At 39.9% G+C, this 22,303-nt stretch overlaps 1 protein-coding gene across 1 annotated transcript in view; it reads left to right on the forward strand.

Annotated features, from left to right (window-relative positions):
• Positions 1-22,303, forward strand: part of LOC124788948 — a 248,005-nt gene that overhangs the window by 152,689 nt on the left and 73,013 nt on the right. The window contains exons 5-7 of the mRNA XM_047256235.1: positions 10,485-10,826; positions 19,936-20,256; positions 20,362-20,515. Of these exons, the coding sequence (XP_047112191.1) occupies positions 10,485-10,826; positions 19,936-20,256; positions 20,362-20,515 (817 nt within the window). The remainder of the gene's footprint in view (positions 1-10,484; positions 10,827-19,935; positions 20,257-20,361; positions 20,516-22,303) is intronic.

Below are 22,303 nucleotides of genomic sequence, written 5' to 3' on the forward strand. Positions count from 1 at the left end.
AAAGTCCACCAATATGTGCTTCCTCCTACATCTGTCTCATGAAAACACCTTGAAGGTAAAATTGGAGAGATTCAAGCTCTCATGGGGACTTACCAGCACTCATTCTTCCCACAAACCATTCATGACTAGAACAGGAAAAGTGGTATGCGACAGTGATACACAAAGCACTTTCTGCAACACACTGAAAATTGTCTAGTGGAGCACTTTGTCCTGTTGAAAAATAAAGTCTTGTAAGTCTTTGGTAAGTTGAGGAAAAAACATTGTTCCAACATGTCCTGGAATGTTATTCTGTCTAAAGCTTGCTCTGCAGAAAGAATGTGCCACAAACTTTGTTTTCCACTAAGGTACAAAACAAAAATTTATTTTACAATAAGGCACAAAACAAATTTATCTTTGCTGCGCCTCTCTCAGGCCACAGTGTTTCATGGGGAATTTGTGGATAACACATCCAAACAGATTGTGTCTCTAACCTTTCCAGAAAGATGAAATGTTACTCTGTCACTAAAGTCAGGTATAGAAGAAATGTTTCATCCTCCATTTTTGTTACCATATCTCCACAAAATTCAGTACACATTTCTTTGCCATTTTCAATAAGAACTGGCACAAGTTGTAAACAGTGAGGTTTGTGGTGCAAGTGGTGTCTTGAAACTTGCCATACAATTGGTTGATTTATTTACAGTTCTATACTAGCTCTATTGATTGAATTATTCAGGCTACACACAAAATGATCTCATCTGAGAAATGCAGTTGGCTCATACTTCTTATTTTGCAGAGACATATTTTTTGGGGAAATTTCTTAAACCAACATCTTATGCTCTCCCTAGTTGAAGGCTGAATGCTGAATCGAAGAGAAAATGCCCGCTGCACTCAAATTGCCAAATCACTTCTCCCAAACTCAAGAAGACAGAAAACATTATGGTACTTTGAAGCCACATTACATTTCCAAAGGTGTTTAGATTATTTATATCCAGTTCATACTTCATGAAATAAAAATTAATTAAATCGGGTCCATATTTCTGAAAAACCCTGTATAAATAAATTCAATGTACCTGTATGCTGAAAGGAAAGGCTCATCGTTGACCCACAGGTTTCCATGATTACTGTAGAGCAACTGTTGCAAGGTCTCATTGAACAGCAAACACTTCTAACATCGGCGATTCGCGATTTCGTTGCGGCATCAAATGCGGGGCGTTTCTCGTCATTGTCTATACCTCCTTTTCCGCCTTACGATGAGATGGCGGAAGACTGGTCTGATTACAAAAAACGTCTTCGACAACAATTCTTAGCATTTCATGTCACGGACGAACAAACATGTAAGTCTCTGTTCCTTTCATGGATTTCACCTCACATGTATCGGTTGTTGTCGCAAATGGCTCATTTGAAAGATCCTGCGTCTTTGTCCTTTGCTGGATTGTGTGCACTTCTGTCTATCTATTTTCAAAAGCAAACGCATGTGGTAGCCTCTCGTGTTGCCTTTTATCCTTGTCAAAAACAACCACATTAATCCTATCGCGCTTCGGGTGCTGAACTTCAAGGCCTCAGTCAAAAGTGTCAATTTGTTACTGACATTCACGAAGAATCCTATGCCAATTCCATGGTACGGGATGCTATTATCTGGTCGGCGCCCGACAAAAAAGTTCGGCAATGTGCCCTTCAGTTGGCAAATCCGACTCTAGATGAAGTCCTATCCATCACGCAGTCTTTTGAAATTTCTCACGCCACTGGGGCGCAAATAGAGGCATGGGGTGACGTTGGGGAAATACATCCTCTGTGTGCTGTCGACAACGCGTGCAGTGAGTCCCCGCCGGCCTACGTGGCTGCAGTACGCTCCCACGCGCAGCGTTGGCCTAACTGTAAACAACCCTCTAAGAAACTGCAGCAAAACCCCTGGCAACTTCCTTCATGTCCGCAGTGTTTTACGAAACATTCATGGGAGGACTGTCCCCAACGTTGGGCCGTGTGTCACAATTGCAAAACAAGAATGGTCATGTGTCTCTCATTTGCAAATCCGACCGCATACATGATGTTCATGACAGTGACGCTGATTCTGCTTCTGTGTTGTCTGTCAATTGCACTTCTTCCCTTTCAGGGAAGTTATTCCTCACTGTACAAATCCTAGTTCAGGATGTTCGCATGCAGGTGGATACCAGTTCTGCTGCCACTAAATTAATTCTCAGACTATCTTCAGTTGGGTTCTCCACTCCTATCCCCTGTCACTCAGCAATTACAAACATACAATAAACAGAAGATTTCTCTCTTGGGACAATTTAATGCTGAGGTATCTTACAAATCCATCGTTCGCACTGTTCCCATATTTGTGGTTGACCAGAGTAACGCAGAGAATCTTTTTGGTTTCGATGCCTTTCGCGTTTTTGGGTTCTCCATAGATGACTCTGTCAATATGGTCTCTGATGCTAATCCTTATGCTCAATTGGATTCCTCCTCGACGACATTTTCATCCCTTTTTTCTCCTGGGTTAGGCCGTGCAAACGACTTTGAAGCTCATATCATGCTCAAACCCACTGCTCGGCCTAAGTTTTTTCAGGCTTGGCCCATTCCTGTAGCCATTTGTGATCGGGTAAAATGGGAGCTGGATCGCCTCACTACTTCAGGGGTTTGCTTCCTGTCACTTCCAGTGAGTGGTCCTCTCCTGTTGTTGTCGTTGCTAAGCCCAATGGTGATATTCATCTCTGTGGCGATTTTAAAGCCACTGTAAAAGCGCAATGCCTCATCGACACTTACCCTATGCCCCGACCTGAAGAATTGTTCACTAAACTTGCTGGAGGCCAGTATTTTTCTAAAATTGACCTGTCAGAGGCTTATCATCAACTTCCTCTTGACGCTGCTTCCTGGCAGTTTCTGGTCCTTAATACACCTTTCGTCCTCTATCAATACCAACGATTGCCATTCGGGGTTGCCAGCGCCCCTGCTCTCTTTCAGCGATTCTTGGAACAATTATTGCTCCCTGTCCCTGGGTGTATAAATTACATGGACGACATTGTTGTCACTGGCTCCATCACTGAAGAACATCTTCAGAATCTCTGCACACTTTTTCATGTCTTACAGACTGCCGGTCTTAAGTGTAATCTTCAGAAATCACAATTTTTTCAGGCATCTATCATGTACTTGGGGTTTCAACTCTCTCGGGATGGTGTTCGTCCGCTTCAGCAGACTGTCGCTGTGATCAATGCCCTTCCTCGCCCTACATTTGTTAACGAACTGCAGGCCTTCTTGGGGAAAATAGCATACTATCACAAGTTTTTACCATCTGCTGCTTCGGTGGCTCAGCCGTTGCATAGCCTGTTGCATAAAAACGTGCCTTTTCACTGGTCCGCATCATGCGCCTTTTCACTGGTCCGCATAATGCGATGTGGCTTTCCAGAAATTGAAGACTATGCTGAAACAGGCCCCGTGCCTGGCTACTTATCAACCTGGCCAACATCTTGTTCTTGCCATGGACGCCTCTCAATACGGAGTCAGTGCAGTCCTTGCGCACCGTTTTTCTGATGGCTCTGAACAACCCATTGCTTGTGCCTCCAAAACGCTCACGGATGCCCAACAAAAGTATTCTCAACTTGAAAAAGACGCTTTGGCCATTATTTATGCTCTTCATAAGTTTGGTGTTTTTCTCTATGGATCCAAATTTCATCTTGTTACAGATCACAAACCACTTGTTTCATCCACCGTCACTTCCCAACAAGGCTGCACACTGCCTCCAGTGTTGGGCTCTTTACTTGTCTCGTTTCAATTATGAGATTCATTTCTGGCTAACGGCTCAACATGCGAATGCTGATACACTGTCTCGCCTTCCCATGGGTCCTGATCTGGCATTCAATAGGGATGAACTTTTGTGTTTCTACCAGGATTTTCCTGAGCAGCGGGTTGTGGATGGATTTCCCATCACCGGGGACTGGCTGGCGGCTGCTACAGGTTCTGATGCTACCCTCTCCCGTGTTTTACGCTGTATTCAGAAGGGTTGGCCAGATCGTCTGTCTGCTAAGACTTCTGACCCGTTGCAGAACTACTACACTTTGCGCTACCGCCTCAAGGCTAGGGATGCTGTTATCCTCCTTTCCACCGACAATGCTTCGCCGCGTGTTGTGGTACCTGCGTCTTTGCGTGCTTCGATCTTGTGCCTCCTTCACCAAGGGCACTGGGGTGTCTCTTGCACAAAATCTCTGGCACGCCGTCATGTGTACTGGCCTGGCATCGACTCTGAAATAGTACACATGGTTGCTGCCTGCGGCCCTTGTGCATCACAGGCCGCCGCCCCGAAGTCATCTTTGTCACCGTGGCCTTCGTCTGAGACGCCCTGGGATTGCATTCATGCTGACTTCACGGGACCTTTTTTAGGTACTTATTGGCTCCTCGTAATTGATGCGTACTCTAACTTTCCTTTCATTGTCCGTTGCATGTCGCCTGCCACCGCGGCAACCACAAGTGCTCTCGCCCGCTTTTTTCTTTGGAAGGCCTTCCCTCTACTCTTGTTAATGATAATGGTACGCAATTTGCCTCTTCAAAATTTGCGGATTTTTGTGCTCGTCATGGCGTTATGCATGTCACGACCCCTCCGTTCCATCCAAAATCAAATGGTGAGGGTAAACGAATGGTCCGGACATTTAAGGCTCAGATGTGGAAACTCTTGACTTCTTCTGCTGCTGATGATGGGCTTCTCCAGTTTCTGGCTTCTTACTGTTTCACCCTCATGGGCGACCACAGCCTGGCTGAGCTCTTACATGGCTGACAGCCCCGCACACTACTTCATCTTTTGCGGCCTTCCACCTCACGGCTGCTGGTGCCTTCATTTGGCCGGTTCACCACCAACGACCTTGTCTGGGTATAGGAATATCGCAGGCGGCCAAAATGGAGTCCGGGCCGCATCTTACGACACTGTAGCCAACGCCTGTATGAAATCCAGACAGACACAGGTATTGCAGTGCGTCATTAGGACCATCTTCGGCCTTGTGTGCCAGCAACGCCTGTTCCGAATGCCGCTACACCACCTTCGGCTCTACCTGATGCTCGGGATCTTGGCACCTCTCATTACTCACAACGCAGCCCTCTCACCATCATCTCGGTGCCAGTACAAGAATGGATGCCACCAGGAGATGTGCCCATGCAGGAACCGGATGACCATCATCTATCGGAGCCAATCTACTCGCCTCCTTCTACGGACACGGACACATCGCCCATGTCTCCTGTTATATCAACTGGACTTGCTGCAATGGGCAGATTGGTGCACGGAGCCCCAGCAGATTCAACGCCTATGTCTCCTATCATCTCAACCCGTTATCATCAGGGACACTTCCGTTCGTACGGGAAGCCTCCTCCTTGAGACTTTACGGCCAGTCAAACAACGCCTATGGATGTTAGCAATCTACAGGCCACCTCCATCAAGACCTGTGCAAAAATTTCAAAGGGGGGAAAAGTGTTGTGACTCACCGATCATTCAAAGTGCCGCCACGCAATTACGCGCATCCTCTACATGCAGCGCTGTCTGCCAGCCATGCAGCAGCCGCACCACCTAAGCGGCCAGCCAACCAGCGGCCGCTAAACTTGGACTCAGTGCTCATTCGAATGTTACCGTGTTCACATGTCTTGCTTTGTCAACTTGCTCAGTGACTTATATGTGTTGTGTCATTTTGAAATATATGTGTTCAACTTGACATTATAACAGTTAGCATACTGAGACATATGTCAATCCTATAGTTTTTGTTAGGCTTCGTCACGATAGTGGGAAACTCATGATTGAAAGAGGAGTCATGCAAGAAGATTCTATGCTCAAAAACTATTTTCAGTAGCCCTAGAGGCAGTTTGCAGGTTCCAACATTGGAAAAAAAGAAACAACATGTCTTTATGGACCATACCTGAACTGTCTACATTTTGCTTGTGAGACTGTACTGTTTGCATCTAATGCAGATGAACTTCGAGAACTAAGGGGAGAATAGTGTAAATCTGCAAGAAGTCTTGAAAATCAATTATTAGAATTTATGTAATGCATAATCAGTGTATCAACAAAAAAAATTATGAATTAACAGTGAAATTATTGAACCAGCTGATGAGGTTTTGTTTTGAGGACAGTTAAATGTATAAGGAGAAATGATAATACAATTATTTATTTATTTACATTTTCTTTGCGTGGAGCCATTGTAATGATGGCTTTTGCAAATGTCAGACTTAATACTATGGCTATATTTATACTTATAAAATACACTATTTTCTGTAGCTGTTGCTTCTTATGTCTATTTTTTACATTTATCACATTACAACTGATATGCTAATGCCTCATGTTACAATCACTATCTTAAAATTCATTGAAAGAATATAAACATTTTTCTATTAGAAAAGATTTTGATTTTGTTTTAAAAAGATTTCCTGTGTACATGCTTAGAGAGTTTGGTAGCTTGTTATACCAAATCAAACCACTGATATATGGACTTCTATCAGTCATTTTTAACGTTGTTCTGTTGTGGAAATAGTTACACTTTGTTCTGGTGTTGTGATCATGTACATCACTGCCCTTGATAGCTTCTGTTGATTGACTTATAAAAAATACAACTATTTTGAAGATGTACAGAGAATATATTGTCAGATATTCATGCTGCACAAACACTTCATGACATGAATCTCTATGTCCCATCCCATGTATAAGTCTTATTGCTCTTTTCTGTAGTAGTAGTATTCTTTTTAAATGTACATCAGCTGCACAGCCCCATAGTTCAATTCCGTAATTGAGAAAGGGGTAAAGTGTTCCATAATATACTAATTTCAGTGCTTGGCTAGGAACTATCTTTGCAAGCTGGCTGAGGAGATATATGGCACTACTGACTTTTCCGCATACGAAATTAATGTGGTATGTCCACCATAAATTTTTATCAACATATACACCCAGGAATTTACAGTTACCATTCTCTGTTGCAGAGATATTACACACACAATTCATATTGTTGTGATGAGAACTGCCTGTTTTAAATGTCAGTAGTTGAGATTTGGTGACATTCAGATTGAGTCCCTGATCATTGTAGTATTTTGTTACTTCTTTTACACCACTAGTAGCAAGAGATTCTAGCTCTTTAGATTCGCTCCCATAGAATAAGATTTATGTGTCATCTGCATAGCTTACAATATGGGAGTTAATGGGTTGCGCAATGTCGTTAATATATATAAGGAAGAGAAAGGGTCCAAGAATTGAGCCCTGTGGTACACTTTGTAATACTGGTTCACTGGTGGACTGGGAGTTCATGATTTTATTATCTGGTTTGTATGACAATTTAGTGCTTTGCTTATGATTCAACAGGTACGTGGTTAGAAGATTCATGGCTTGATCCCCAATACTGTAAGATTTTAGCTTTTTAAGAAGTACCCTATGGTTTACCATATCAGATGTTCTTCTCAGGTCCAAAAATATACCTGCAGTCTGCATCTTCTGGTCCAACAGACAGTAAACTTCATGGGTGAACTGTGTAACTGCTGTGGTTGTACTTAGCTCCTTTCTGAGGCCATGCTGCGAATCTACAATCAGTTTATGTTTTGTGAAAAAGGCACTTAGCTGAGAAAGGATAATGCTTTCAAATATCTTACTAAAAGTGGAAATTAATGATATTGGTCTATAGTTGGAGACTTCTTACTTACTTCCCTTTCTATACACTGGTTTCACTACACTCATTTTTAGAACTGTTGGATACATTTTTTCTCTAATGCTGAAATTAATCAGGTGAGTAAGAGGTTTAGAAATTTCTTTTAAGCATGCTTTAGTAAAAGCACTGGATAGGCCATACCATCCAGATGAAAATTTTTTCTTTAGCATGTATATTGCCCTGCAAACCTCCTGCTCATTCACTTCCACAAATTCAAATTCGGTACATTGGGTGAGATCGCACCAGATCTCTATCTGTGAATCTGTAATATGTGTTGATTGTTCACCAGAAATGTAACGATTATTAAAAATATTACATATAGTATCTGGGTTTTTTATAATGTTACCATCATTTTATATACTGAGTGGTTCCATGTTCATCTTGTTGGGACCTTTTCGGTATTTGTCAATCAGCTTCCAAGATGCTTTGCTTATGTTGTTAGACTGTTCTATTGTTTTGCTGTGAATTTGCTTCCTTAGATAGACAATTTCATTTTTAAAAGTTTGCTTGGCCCTATTTATTTTTCCTTGAAAACCTGCATACTAGTAGCTTTATAAAGCTGGTTTAGATCATGTACTTGCTGCCTGAGCCTAGTCAGATCTGTTGGGAGTTTTAGTCTAGGATTACTTCCATTTTGACAGTGTTTAACTACCTTCTGGATTTCTCTGACTGGACAACTATATTCATAATGATGCAATAGGGTTGAGTAGAATTCATCCCTTTTACCTGGTACACAGAATCCCATGTCTCATTCGCTAGTTTGTCTTTAAGAGCATTAATATTTGAGGTATTCAGCAGTCGTTTCTGTAGCACAATTTTTGTTATTTTAGGCACAACTGAATTTTTGTATTCTATCACCTGACAGAAGTGGTCAGAATAAAGAAAATCTAAGTTACTGTAATTTACCTTATCTATAACATCTTTGTTGATTATAGCATAATCTATTCTAGTGGAACATATGTCTGTCACTCTGGTGTCAGAGCTCACTATATTTACAAGGTTGTATGAGGTCAGTACATCACTGAGTTTCAAGTTTACTATACTATTTGAGTTTGCATCTATATTCAAGTCACCTAATATAGTAAGGTCATTAGAACCAGCCTGACCAGCAACACTACTAAGTTTATCCATAAACAACATTACATCAGCATTTGGTGGCCTATACACTCCAATCACTTTATGCTTTGGTAACTTAAGATCATTACTGTGGAGTACAATACCTGTCATTTCAATTGATCCTTCTTTGGTGTGGTGTTCAAGAAAGGAAATTGTTTTAGCTCCTACATCCTTATTAACATAAATTGCCACACCACCACCTTTATGGTTTTGCCTACAATAACTACTTGCTAGTAAGTAACCTTCTAATCTATAGTATATTATTTCACTGCATTTTAGCCCATGTTCTGTTATTACTAGTACATGTGGCAAGTGTTCCTCTATGAATAGCCGGCCGGTGTGGCCAAGCGGTTAAAGGCGCTACAGTCTGGAACCGCGTGGCCACTACGGTCGCAGGTTCGAATCCTGCCTCGGGCATGGATGTGTGTGATGTCCTTAGGTTAGTTAGGTTTAAGTAGTTCTAAGTTCTAGGGGACTGATGACCTTAGAAGTTAAGTCCCATAGTGCTCAGAGCCAGCCTCTATGAATATTTGTAGAATGTCTAGTTTGTTTATGAGATATTTCACATTTAAGTGCATTAACTTTAAGGGTGTTATCCCTTCTTGTTTATTTACCATTCTGCACAAATCAAAATTGTTTGCGTTAAACTTTTTACGACATTTTGCATACACTGGTTTTTTGGAACTGACCTGCAATGAACAAAAGATCAAAAAACATGGCAGGCATACAATTGGTAAACTAAATAGCGTTTAAAAACCAAGCTTTTGGTATGTCTTAAAAAATGGAAAGTTTGCAATGATGAGTTTTAGGTTATGGCAGTGAGATGTGGACTTAGAATGTGCAAACCATTCAAAATTGATGGTTCTCAGTGAGCAGTGGAGAGATGGATGTTGAGAATTACTAAGAGAGATGGGGAAATATACAAAGGAATCAGGAAAAATTATGGAATGAAAGATGTAATTATCACCATAAATGAAATGAAATGGGAATGACATTCAGCCAGACATACATATGTGTATTGGACCAAGAAAATACTTATTTGGATTCCAAAAGATAAGAAAATATCAGTAAGATGTCATAACTGAAGGTGGGTGAATAAAATTAGAAACATGCATGAGCAACATCTTTCGTAAAGATGAAGACTACAGAGGAGGCTATTATCCAGCAGTGCATGTCAAGTGGCTGATCGTAATATTGTAAACATAATAATATTTTCTTTATCCAATGTTTAGATCAGTTTCTCCTTCCTGTCGGCACAGTTGATATGCATTGCCCTTCTTGTCCTGTTCCCCCCTTTAATAAGAGAATGAGATTTTAGAAAATTTGGAAACATAGAGGTTGACATGGGCCTGGTTGTTGTTTCCTTGGTGCAATAACCAGCCCATAAACTCTTATTTTTTCTAATAGTTCAGCCATACACCTTTCAGCCATTTGCAGTGAGTACAATGGACTGAAGCTACAGAACTGACCATTCTTTTAAACATGTGGACTGTGCCACTGCATATGTGGTCACAGATACACAAGTGCCAGAGATGCTGATCAGCTGCAAAGAGTATGCATAAATGAATCTGTGCCTAAGCAGGTAATCCTTGCTGGGATAGCACTGTATCACTATGAACTGCACTCTACTCATGTCTTTGTTACTCTTTATGCACACAAATTGCATTTTTTCTCATGATACTGGTACATGTTGGTAATTAGAATGTGATGGTCTTCATCTTTCCTTTTCAGAGGCAGAGAAAAGTGGTTTAAAGACAATTGTTCAAGCCTCTAAATCAATTCCAGGTGCAATAGACATATTATGTCGGCTTTCGCCAAGTTCCTCTTCAGCACAATGCACTTATTGCAATTTTGTACACCCAAATGGAACAGGTTTTCTCATGCAAGAAGGACTTGGAAATGGACAATATGTTTATTTTGGAGATGGCTTGAACAGTAAATACAAGGACTGTGGACTCACCATATTGGAGCCAATGGAATCAGATTCTGGCATATGGAAATGTGAACTAGGCCTTGATGCGACTTTGCAAGTAAGAGATGGAGGGTACATCTTTTTGCAGCAGAGAGGTGAAGGTAGTTATATGTTTATAGTATTGTTCTGTGACTAACTGTATGTGTCATATGCCTGCTAAAATTGGTGTCAACATCTAGTTCTGTGCTACCACACTTCTTTATTTTGTTATTTTTATTTATTTACTGGTTATCACACACTTTCTAGTTTGGTAGCAACTGAAAGATATTTTTCATGTAATCCTTGAATCAGGCCTATCTCATTTTAAAGAGACAAGAGCTCATAATGCCCCAAAAAAATTGTTGACCATTTTTGTACCTAGAGCAAAATTTGTATGTTGAAATTTAATGGCTCATTTTTCACACAATTTTGAAGTTAATTTGGATTGCATGATTAACTGTTATGTCATTAATAAGGCAGGACCCATATCAGTAATTTCGCCTTTTGAACTCTGTAATGTAGTTTTCAAGATCCTCAGGTTAAAGTACTCACTAACACTGGCTGGCTGGCTGGTTTGGGGGAGGAGACCAGCCAGTGAGGTCATCGGTTTCATCGGATTAGGGAGGGACAGGGAAGGAAGTCAGCCGTGCCCTTTGAAAGGAATCATCCTGGCATTTGCCTGGAGCTATTCAGGGAAATCATGAAAAACCCAAATCAGGATGGCGAGACATGGGATTGAACCATCATCCTCCCGAATGCGAGTCCAGTGCACTAACCACTGCGCCACCTCGCTTGGTCTCACTAATACTAATTCCATCCATTGGTAGGAACACAAATGTCAATTCATTTAATTCCAATTACGGATTTTCATTTACAAACGATTGAGTAATAAGAGAGATGCCATGAAGTTACTGTAATTCATAAAATGAAATCAGATTAGCAGTGTAAAAAAAGTGTTTATTTGAGCTGCTGTATCATATACTGAAATTCTGTTCACACTAAAAAATAATGTACTCATATTTGAAACAGAAAACATAGTAGGAATACTTGGAATATGGTAATTTCTGTGTAATTAAGAAAAATGTAATTAGCATTGTTTATTCGTATCATCTCACTTATTTTTCAATGGAAAAAAGATGTGTAATCATCATTGTATCACATTCCATGCATTTCAATTGTAACCACCAGATGATAACATTTTTTTAAAAATTGTCAACAACTTCTGTAATTGTAATTAGTGAATTAACTATGTGCGACAATACATGAATTGTATATAAGACCCATGAGGAAATGTGTAGGAAACCCAGTATGATGTACAATCTCAAGAATTCTTTGATGTAATATATTGTACATCTGAAACAATAACTGAATTTTGACATCTTTTGAGAAAGATGGTGTTCTCCAGCCACTTTTCACTTCAGAAACACAGGGAAACATCAACTTTAGTGAAGCAATGAAACAAAGATAAGTCATGGTCAACATCTAATATTTAGAACAAACCGAGTTACATCCACCAAATTTCAAGAACACTTATTTCAGCTACAGCTGATGAAATTAATATTTCATAAAGACATTTACTTTGAATTATTTTCTGCTGAAAACATTAATCCCAGAAACTCGATTACACCTTGTATTTCAGTAAGGCACTCTTTTCCATATGTTGAAGGGCAATCAGTGCTGAAAGTCTTCTTTTTGTTAGTGTAAACTGTGTAAATGCTCCTGTGACCACCTCTCAGTGTGACAATGAAATATTGTTCACTGCCTGATCAAAAGTCTTGGGACACCACTATGTAATACAGAACTGATTACTAGATATCACGAGGGGTGGATGTTTCAGTACAAATCGAGATGAGGAGTATTGTGTTGTCAGTAGAGAAGCTGTAACATCAGAATGAGCTGATCAGGAAAGTTCAATGACTTTGAATGTTGACTAGTTCTTTTACGTCACTTGAGTAAGAAATCCCTCAGGGACATTTCAAATACAAAGGAATAGCCACAGCTAAACTAAGACCAAGCACTCATCATGTACTGACAGATAGAAACTGTTGAGCATTGCAGAGGGTGTTTGTACAAAAATTGCATGAGATCTGTGGACGGAATCACCTGTAACTTCCAGAGTGCTACTAGCATTCCAGCTAGCACACTGACTGTGAAGAGAATATGCTACAGTGATTAAAAAGCTCCACATAAGCCACACATTTCTGTGTCCCTGTTTAGCAACACTTGAGATTGTATAAAGAGCAATGCCATCAGACAGTGAATGACGGAAAGATAGTGAATGACGGAAACAAGTGATTTGGAGTGATGAATCGTGCTACATGCAGTGGAAATCCAATGGAAGGGTTTGGATTTGGCAAATTCCTGGAGAATGTCACTTGTCATCAAGTGTACTGCCAACAGTGAAGTATGGAGGTGGTGGAACTATGGTATGTGGGTATTTTTCAAGATTATGGTGTGGTCCCATTATTATGCTTAAGTAAATGCTAAATGTGGAAGGATGAGCACACTTTACAGTATTGTTTACTGTGTACGGTAGAGAAACATTTCAGAGATGATTATTATTTGTATCAGTATGACAACACATTCTGTCATAAAGGAGCTTTCATGAGACAATAGTTTGAGGATGTTAACATTCCTGAAATGAACTGGCCTGCCCAGAGCCATGACCTGAACCCACTGGAACATCTTCGGCATGAGTTAGAACATTGACTTTGCTCCAGACTCCAGCACCCAACATCACTACCTTCTCTGATTCTGAATCTTGAGGAAGAACGGGATGCCATTCCTCCACGGATACCACATTGAAAGTGTCCCCAGCAGAGTTAAGCCATCATAAAGGCAAAGGGTGGACACATGCCATATTAATGTCCAATAATATGTGTCCGGAAACAGTTCAGAATTGGATATTTTCTGTATCTGTACCTCATACCTCTTGTCCACAAAACTAGGCCAACTACAGCATGAGTAAGGAAAAATTAGGTTAATTTTCATGATAAATCTGCTAGAACCCCAAATATGTACCTCACTGAACACTTTTGTGAAGTACTTGAGAGTTAGTTGAATTCCAGATTGCCAGAACATCAGGTATAAAATATTTAACATGCTTCAAGGAAAATGAAATCAGATTATTCATTGATACTATCACAACTTACTGGAAGTCTTTTTCAATATTTAAATGTTGTAATTGTAGCAAAAGTGCATTCCATGCACTGTAAGTAATGGATACACTACGGTATATTGATAATATTACACGCAACTGAGGAAGACAGGACTATAAAAGTTGAAGATGTCAATGGATACACTGTTTGAAAAATCATTAGGCCTCTGAAAAACAGTAACTCTTTTGGCTATGATGGTATTTCAACCAAACTACTGAAATGTTGTGTTGACTTGGTAGTGGCCCCATTGAGTTACCTTTGTAAGTATCAATGAGTCAAGCTATGTTTCCTGAAAGACTGAAGTATACAGTAGTAATATCCATCCATGAAAGCAGTGGTTGAAAATACCACTTCAGTTGAAAATTACTTTATTTTCACATGACCGGTTTCGGACTGTTATACGCCAATCCTCAGGTGTCGTAGGTGTGCTGTGGTCCCCAAGCACTGCATGTACCAGGCGTGGTGTGCTGCCAGGTGTGGTGTATTGCCTGTGAGCGCAGAACAGATTGCTCATAGGCAGCACACCACGCCTGGTACACGCGGCACCTGCGGGCCACAGCACAGCTACGACACCTGAGGATGGGCTTATAACAGTCCAAACCGGTCGTGTGAAAATAAAGTAATTTACAAATGAAGCAGTATTTCCAACCTCTGCTATAATGTTCAGTTGCAGATGTTCTGCCAACAGGATTGTTTGCCGTCCATGAAAGTTGAGATGAGTAAGTGACCTCGAATTACAGAACCATCCCTCTCCATCCTGCATGCTCAGCATTTTTTGAAAATGTAGCTGATGTGTAATATTGAACCATCATTCTGATAGTGACCTTTTGACAATAGCACAGTTTCCTTTCTGTAAAAAATTCTCTACAGAAGAAGCAATATATGCTTTCACAAACTCAGTCAGGTTGAAATAAACAATAAAAAAATTATCGTTTGGCATTTTACATGATCTTACCTAGACCTTCAGTTCTGTCAATAATAAAAAATTCTACTACAGAAACTAAAATGGTGTGGTGTTAACATAAGGCCCCTTGTATGGATGGTGTCACACCTCAACAACAGAAAACAGTTAATCACATAACCAATGATATTGCTGAGGGTGGGAAAACATAAGCAAGAAGTAGCAGGTTGAAGCATTGTTTGCAGAAGTTGATGGGTATATGAGGGGAGCACAGCTGCAAACACTTCAGTCATGTTCCCTTGCACTGTGGGATCCAGCTGCTGAATGTACGTGTCATATACGGTATAGGCTCTACCCGCGTCAAATGAGTGAATGTTGTCCTTAATGATATGTTGTTGTTGTTGTGGTCTTCAGTCCTGAGACTGGTTTGATGCAGCTCTCCATGCTACTCTATCCTGTGCAAGCTTCTATGTCTCCCAGTACCTACTGCAGCCTACATCCTTCTGAATCTGCTTAGTGTATTCATCTCTTGGTCTCCCACTACAATTTTTACCCTCCACATGGCCCTCCAATACTAAATTGGTGATCCCTCGATGTCTCAGAGCATGTCCTACCATCCGATCCCTTCTTCTAGTCAAGTTGTGCCACAAGCTCCTCTTCTCCTCAATTCTATTCAATACCTCCTCATTAGTTATGTGATCTACCCATCTAATCTTCAGCATTCTTCTGTAGCACCACATTTCAAAAGCTTCTATTCTCTTCTTGTCTAAACAATTTATCATCCACGTTTCACTTCCATACATGGCTACACTCCATACAAATACTTTCAGAAACGACTTTCTGACATTTAAATCTATACTCGATGTTAACAAATTTTTCTTCTTCAGAAACGCTTTCCTTGCCATTACCAGTCTACATTTTACATCCTCTCTACTTCGACCATCAACAGTTATTTTGCTCCCCAAATAGCAAAACTCCTTTACTACTTTAAGTGTCTCATTTCCTAATCTAATTCCCTCAGCATCACCGGACTTAATTCGACTACATTCCATTATCCTCGTTTTGCTTTTGTTGATGTTCATCTTATACCCTCCTTTCAAGACCATGTCCATTCCATTCAACTGCTCTTCCAAGTCCTTTGCTGTCTCTGACAGAATTACAATGTCATCGGCGAACCTCAAAGTTTTTATTTCTTCTCCATGAATTTTAATACCTACTCCAAATTTTTCTTTTGTTTCCTTTACTGCTTGCACAATATACAGATTGAATAAGATCGGGGAGAGGCTACAACCCTGTCTCACTCCCTTCCCAACCACTGCTTCCCTTTCATGCCCCTCAACTCTTATAACTGCCATCTGCTTTCTGTACAAATTGTAAATAGCCTTCTGCTCTCTGTATTTTACCCCTGCCACCTTCAGAATTTGAAAGAGAGTATTCCAATCAACATTGTCAAAAGCTTTCTCTAAGTCTACAAATGCTAGAAACGTAGGTTTGCCTTTCCTTAATCTTTCTTCTAAGATAAGTCGTAGGGTCAGTATTGCCTCACGGGTTCCAACATTTCTATGGAATCCAAACTGATTTTCCCCAAGGTCAACTTCTATCAGTTTTTCCATTCATCTGTAAAGAATTCGCGTTAGTATTTTGCAGCTGTGACTTATTAAACTGATTGTTCGGTAATTTTCACATCTGTCAACACCAGCTTTTTTTGGGATTGGGATTATTATATTCTTCTTGAAGTCTGAGGGTATTTCGCCTGTCTCACACATCTTGCTCACCAGATGGTAGAGTTTTGTCAGGACTGGCTCTCCCAAGGCTGTCAGTAGTTCTAATGGAATGTTGTCTAGTCTGGGGGCCTTGTTTCGACTCAGGTCTTTCAGTGCTCTGTCATACTCTTCACGCAGTATCATATCTTCCATTTCATCTTCATCTACATCCTCTTCCATTTCCATAATATTGTTCTCAAGTGCATCGCCCTTGTATAGACCCTCTATATACTCCTTCTACCTTTCTGCCTTCCATTCTTTGCTTAGAACTGGGTCTCCATCTGAGCTCTTGATATTCATGCAAGTGGTCCTCCTTTCTCCAAAAGTCTCTTTAATTTTCCTGTAGGCAGTATCTATCTCACCCCTAGTGAGATAAGTCTCTACATCCTTACATTTGTCTTCTACCCATCCCTGCTTAGCCATTTTGCACTTCCTGTCGATATCATTTTTGTGATGTTTGTATTCCATTTTGCCTGCTTCATTTACTGCATTTTTATTTTTTCTCCTTTCATCAATTAAATTCAATATTTATTCTGTTACCAAAGGGTTTTTTACTAGCCCTCATCTTTTTACCTATTTGATCCACTGCTCCCTTCACTATTTCATCCCTCAAAGGTACCCATTCTTCTTCTTCTGTATTTCTTTCCCCCATTCCTGTCAATTTTTCCCTTACGCTCTCCCTGAAACTCTGTACAACCTCTGGTTTAGTCAGTTTATCCAGGTCCCATCTCTTTAAATTCCCACTTTTTTGCAGTTTCTTCAGTTTTAATATACAGTTCATAGCCAATAGATTGTGCTCAGAGTCCACATCTGCCCCTGGAAATGTCTTACAATTTAAAACCTGGTTCCTAAATCTCTGTCTTACCATTATATAATCTATCTGATACCTTTTAGTATCTCCAGGGTTCTTCCATGTATACAACCTTCTTCCATGTTTTAGCTATGATTAAGTTATGCTCTGTGCAAAATTCTACCAGGCGGCTTCCTCTTTCATTTCTTGGCCCCAATCCATATTCATCTACTATGTTTCCTTCTCTCCCTTTTCCTACTCTTGAATTCCAGTCACCCATTACTATTAAATTTTCTTCTCCCTTCACTACCTGAATAATATCTTTTATCTCATCATACATTTCATCAATTTCTTCATCATCTGCAGAGCTAGTTGGCATATAAACTTGTACTAGTGTAGTAGGCATGGGCTTCGTGTCTATCTTGGCCACAATAATGCATTCACTATGCTGTTTGTAGTAGCTTACCCGCATTCCTATTTTTTTAAAATTCATTATTAAACCTACTCCTGCATTACCCCTATTTGATTTTGTATTCATAACCCTGTATTCACCTGACCAAAAGTATTGTTCCTCCTGCCACCGAACTTCACTAATTACCACTATATCTAACTTTAACCTATCCATTTCCCTTTTTAAATTTTCTAACCTACCTGCCCGATTAATGATAACCTGCTGCATAATCCCAGGGTGCACATGGCCAACACCAACAGAAAAGTTGTCTTGCTTTGCTAGCATTGCCTCCTAGAAAGTAGCTGCACTGAATGAAACAAGAAAGATCTGAACTTCCCAAAATCTTTAGGGTCATCAGTCAACATACCTAAAATCAAATCCATCTGATCAGAAGAGATTCAAGCAGTGACAACTCAGAAAGCCTGATTCCATAGATTGTGTGGAAAATTCAAATCTTTTGGAGAATGGTTGCATTAAATAAAGGACTCGCTCATGCTTATAAATAAAAGTGAACAATCCAGAATTCTCACAACAGACACTGATCAGCAATTATGAAGTGCAGAAGCAGTCTACAGAAGTTAAGACTTCCAGTCCAGTCTGTGTCCATCCATGTGCACTGAGATGAACATCCCAAAGGCAATAGCAGAAGCATTGAAAATCCCTTGTGTGGAAGTGCTGTGTTATTAACTATTTTCCCTCATACATAGAGATGATATTGTCAGTATTGTACATAGTTAATTAGTTTAAAGCAATATTGCAGTGTTGAACCCAGAGCAGTTTTCCCAGAGGCACAGCTTTTGTGCTGTTCCAGTTAAAACATCTGAGTTGCTCCAGTGGAATAGGTAGCAACAGAATTTCTAACACAGGGGTTTTGTGGTGTCAGTGCACTTCGTCCTTGAATCTTACATGTAGATTATGCATCTATTTCAATTTAAATTCTTTTTGATATGCTAAAGATACTGATAATATATTTGCACTTTGATGAACAATCACTGTGGACTAATAGAGTAGGGAACAGATCATTACGTCATTGTATTAATCACTGAGATTTAAGTATCAAATTCATTTTTTGAGACCTGTCTGCCTTGGGTGACCCTGCTAGTAGCTGTGCTGCTGTTGGCATAGCTCTTGACTCCAAGAAGCTCACAGACCATCTGCCCAACACTGAAGGTGCTTTAATTAGGGCAGTGTCCCAAGAACCCTCAAAATTGTTAAATACGAAAGTCAATATAGACCTAAAAGTCAATGTAGACCTAAAACTCTTACAAATTAATAGTGTAATACTACAAAATATTTTTCAATCAGCATAAATTAAATGAACTTCAGCATATGTCCCAACATGCCTATTTACAAAGTCCTCAATTTCACAGAGCCTGAAATGAGATCCAGTCTGTCTGAGATTTTTCCTACGACACCTAGAATAGCTATTCATCACCCTCCGAATCTCTGCAATATCCTTGCCAGGCCCTATGCTCCTTCTGCACCCATCTCTCTACCTTGTGGCTCCTACCCCTGTGACCATCCCCATTGCAAGACTTGGCCTATGAACCCTCCTACCAACACCTATCCCAGCCTTATAACTAGCAAAACATATACTACCAAAGGAAGAGCCGCCTGTGAAACGACGATTCATTCCATTTTAGTTTTCTACGTCTTTCATTTTCTGACCTGTCTGTTTTTCTATGTCCCCCCTCCACCTCTGTTGCATGCAATGCACCTGTCTTTTCACTCTTATTAACTTGTGCATGATGTTTTAGTAGTAAACTGTGTTTTTCACATTACTCTGTCTTCCATATTTAAAATCTCAGGTTTTCAAATCTTGTCCCATACAGTCCTCAACAATCAGTTTTTCCTTTTCATCCCATCCGGTAAGTCTCCCATGATCTGTGGTTCTGGGTGACTTTTCTGAACTGTACCCTTTTCCTAAACCTCTCGAGTCCTTTCCCTCCATCCCTCTTTCAACTCTTCTGCCAGAAGAAGGAGCCACTGGCTCCGACAGCTTGTATAAGTTAAACCTTTTGTGTGTGTGTTCTCCTGACACTGCTTGGTGGGTAGATTTATTTATCTATCCAATTACATTATATTGTCAAAAATTGATTACTTTCATTGTTAAATAAAAAAGTTTTCAAATTGTATAACTAAAATAATATGTATGATTTCATTTTCAGATAAATTCCCAGTTATACAAGCCACTGCATATTCTGAAGAAACAGTGATGCTGAATGGCTCAAGTACAGTACTGGGATGCACTGTTCCTTTCATGATTAAAGGATGTTGGCTGAGGCATCCCAATGGAGAAGTCATTTCTGTGCTACCAGACAAAACTTTCAGTCAAAGATATAGATATTCTGGTGACAGTTTTGGTTTGGGTCAGTGTCTGATTAGATTAAATGTGTATGTGGAGGATTCTGGTCAATGGGACTGCAACGTTGCACTTGATGGGAGCAAAACTGGAGATATTTCAGTACCGTTTAGAGTACATGTGAAAGGTGTGTAACTGAAAGCATAGAAGATGAAGTTGTGGAACAGAAGTTGTTATGCAATAATGTTTATTGATGCAAAAAAACATTAGTAATCCTAATTTCAATTTGCAGCTAACAAGTTGTCTGTCGAACGGAAAATAATTGACGCTGCTAATGGAGATAGCACACTGTTGTACTGTTATAGTACTCAACACCAGCAGCCTCTTGATATGTGCCATTTTATTCGACCAGATGGAAGAGGTCTTACCCTTGATGGGAGTAACAGGTAAGTCCACATTCTATGAAATTTTCAAGTGTACATATTCTGGTACAACATGGTACATCTTTCGTAATGGATATTTTAATAAACTGCCGAAAGAAACGTTCTTACCACCTAGATGTATGTGGATGTGTGTGAGCCTTGAATCAAAGGGAGCAAGGAATCAAAAAGTAAGTCTTATGAAACTAAAAAATAGCTTTATTGTGAAATAAAAAGTAAACTATAAGCAAGGTAAAGGCCGTCTGCTTGAAAGTACTGTAAACATTTTTGTACATCTGTGACATCAAATCCACTTCTACATATGTCTCTGACTATACGTACTCTGCTAGTCAACTGTAAACTGCATGGCAGAGGGTACTTCCCACTGTAACACAAACTAGGGTGTTTTTCTTGTTCCGCCATGAAGTTGTACTATAATCGTAGCTTCTTCACTTAATACTTGTTATGGTAACTATGCAAATATGTTTTCACAAGATATTTGGTGTCTATCCTCAACTGTTGCCAGTTCAGGTTTTTCAGCATCTCCCTGATACTCTCCAAGGGATTGAACAAACCTGTGTCTATTAGTGCTGCTCTTTCTTGTATATGATCAACATTTCTATGTTTCTATTTGGTATAGGTCCCACACACTCAAGCAGTGTTCTAAGATGGAACACATAGGTGCTTTGGAAGTAATTTCCCTATCAGGATGGCTGTATTTTTCTGATATTCTACCAATAAACTAAAGTCTGTCAACTTCTTTATCTACACATGGGGCTGGGTGATCATTTCATTGCTACAGACTGCGTGCCCAGATATTTGTACAAATTGATTAATACCAGTTGTTATTCATTGATACTGCAGGCAAAGGTAATTTCTGCAAAACCTTTATACACTTTTGGGTTTCATGGCATGCAAAATTTTACATTTCTGAGCATAAAAGCAATTTGCCCTTCTTGCAGCAATTTGAAATCTTATCAATATCTTACTGAATATTTGTGCATCTTTTTTCAGGCAATATTTCATAATAGATAATTTGATCATCTGCAGAAAATCTGAAGTTACGATTAACATTGTCAGCTTGGTCATTAATAGACAACATGTGCCCCAAAACAATGCTCTGGGGCAAGCCTATGAGACAATGACTACTCATTGAGGAATTTTCTTCAGTGTGTGAGATAGTGTTAGAAAAAAACCACTCTTCAACTAACTTTTTACTTAAAATGTCTGGCTACAGCCAGCAGACTTCTAACTCTTAATAATTTGACAAGGATGTAGCTCCCATAAGAAATTTTTCCTTACAGCAATCTTAGAGCTCTTAGGCTGACAATTTACTCCAGATGCATTAAGAAGACCAAGTCTTCATAAAACTCAAGTTTAGTAACTGCTGCAGGAGTACCAAAAGCTGAGTGGTCACCTACACAATTAAAGTACCCTCAGAAACCTGAAATTACTATATCTGTTGATGACACTTCATCCGAGATAACATGCCGCATCCTCCGTACCAAGAAAGCCTCAGTCTAGTCACAAGTCATATTTGATACCTTTGTATGTTTGTACTTTCATTAATAATTGTTGATATTGTTGCTTTTCAGAAGTAAAGAAATATTCCATTTACCTGGCTGCCTTGATCCATGGCTTTGAGGGAATTAGGTGATAAAATTGTGAGTTGGGTTTCTCACCGCCAATATTTTAGGAAACCATGCTGACTGGCATTCTGTTTCAGATATTAAACGACACATGGTTATCAAAGATACTGGATGATAGTTTCATGAATCACTGTTGCTACCCTTCTTGTAGATAGGTATGATCTGT

The sequence above is a fragment of the Schistocerca piceifrons genome, chromosome 3, assembly GCF_021461385.2.
Source record: "Schistocerca piceifrons isolate TAMUIC-IGC-003096 chromosome 3, iqSchPice1.1, whole genome shotgun sequence".
In the NCBI taxonomy this organism is placed as follows: domain Eukaryota; kingdom Metazoa; phylum Arthropoda; class Insecta; order Orthoptera; family Acrididae; genus Schistocerca; species Schistocerca piceifrons.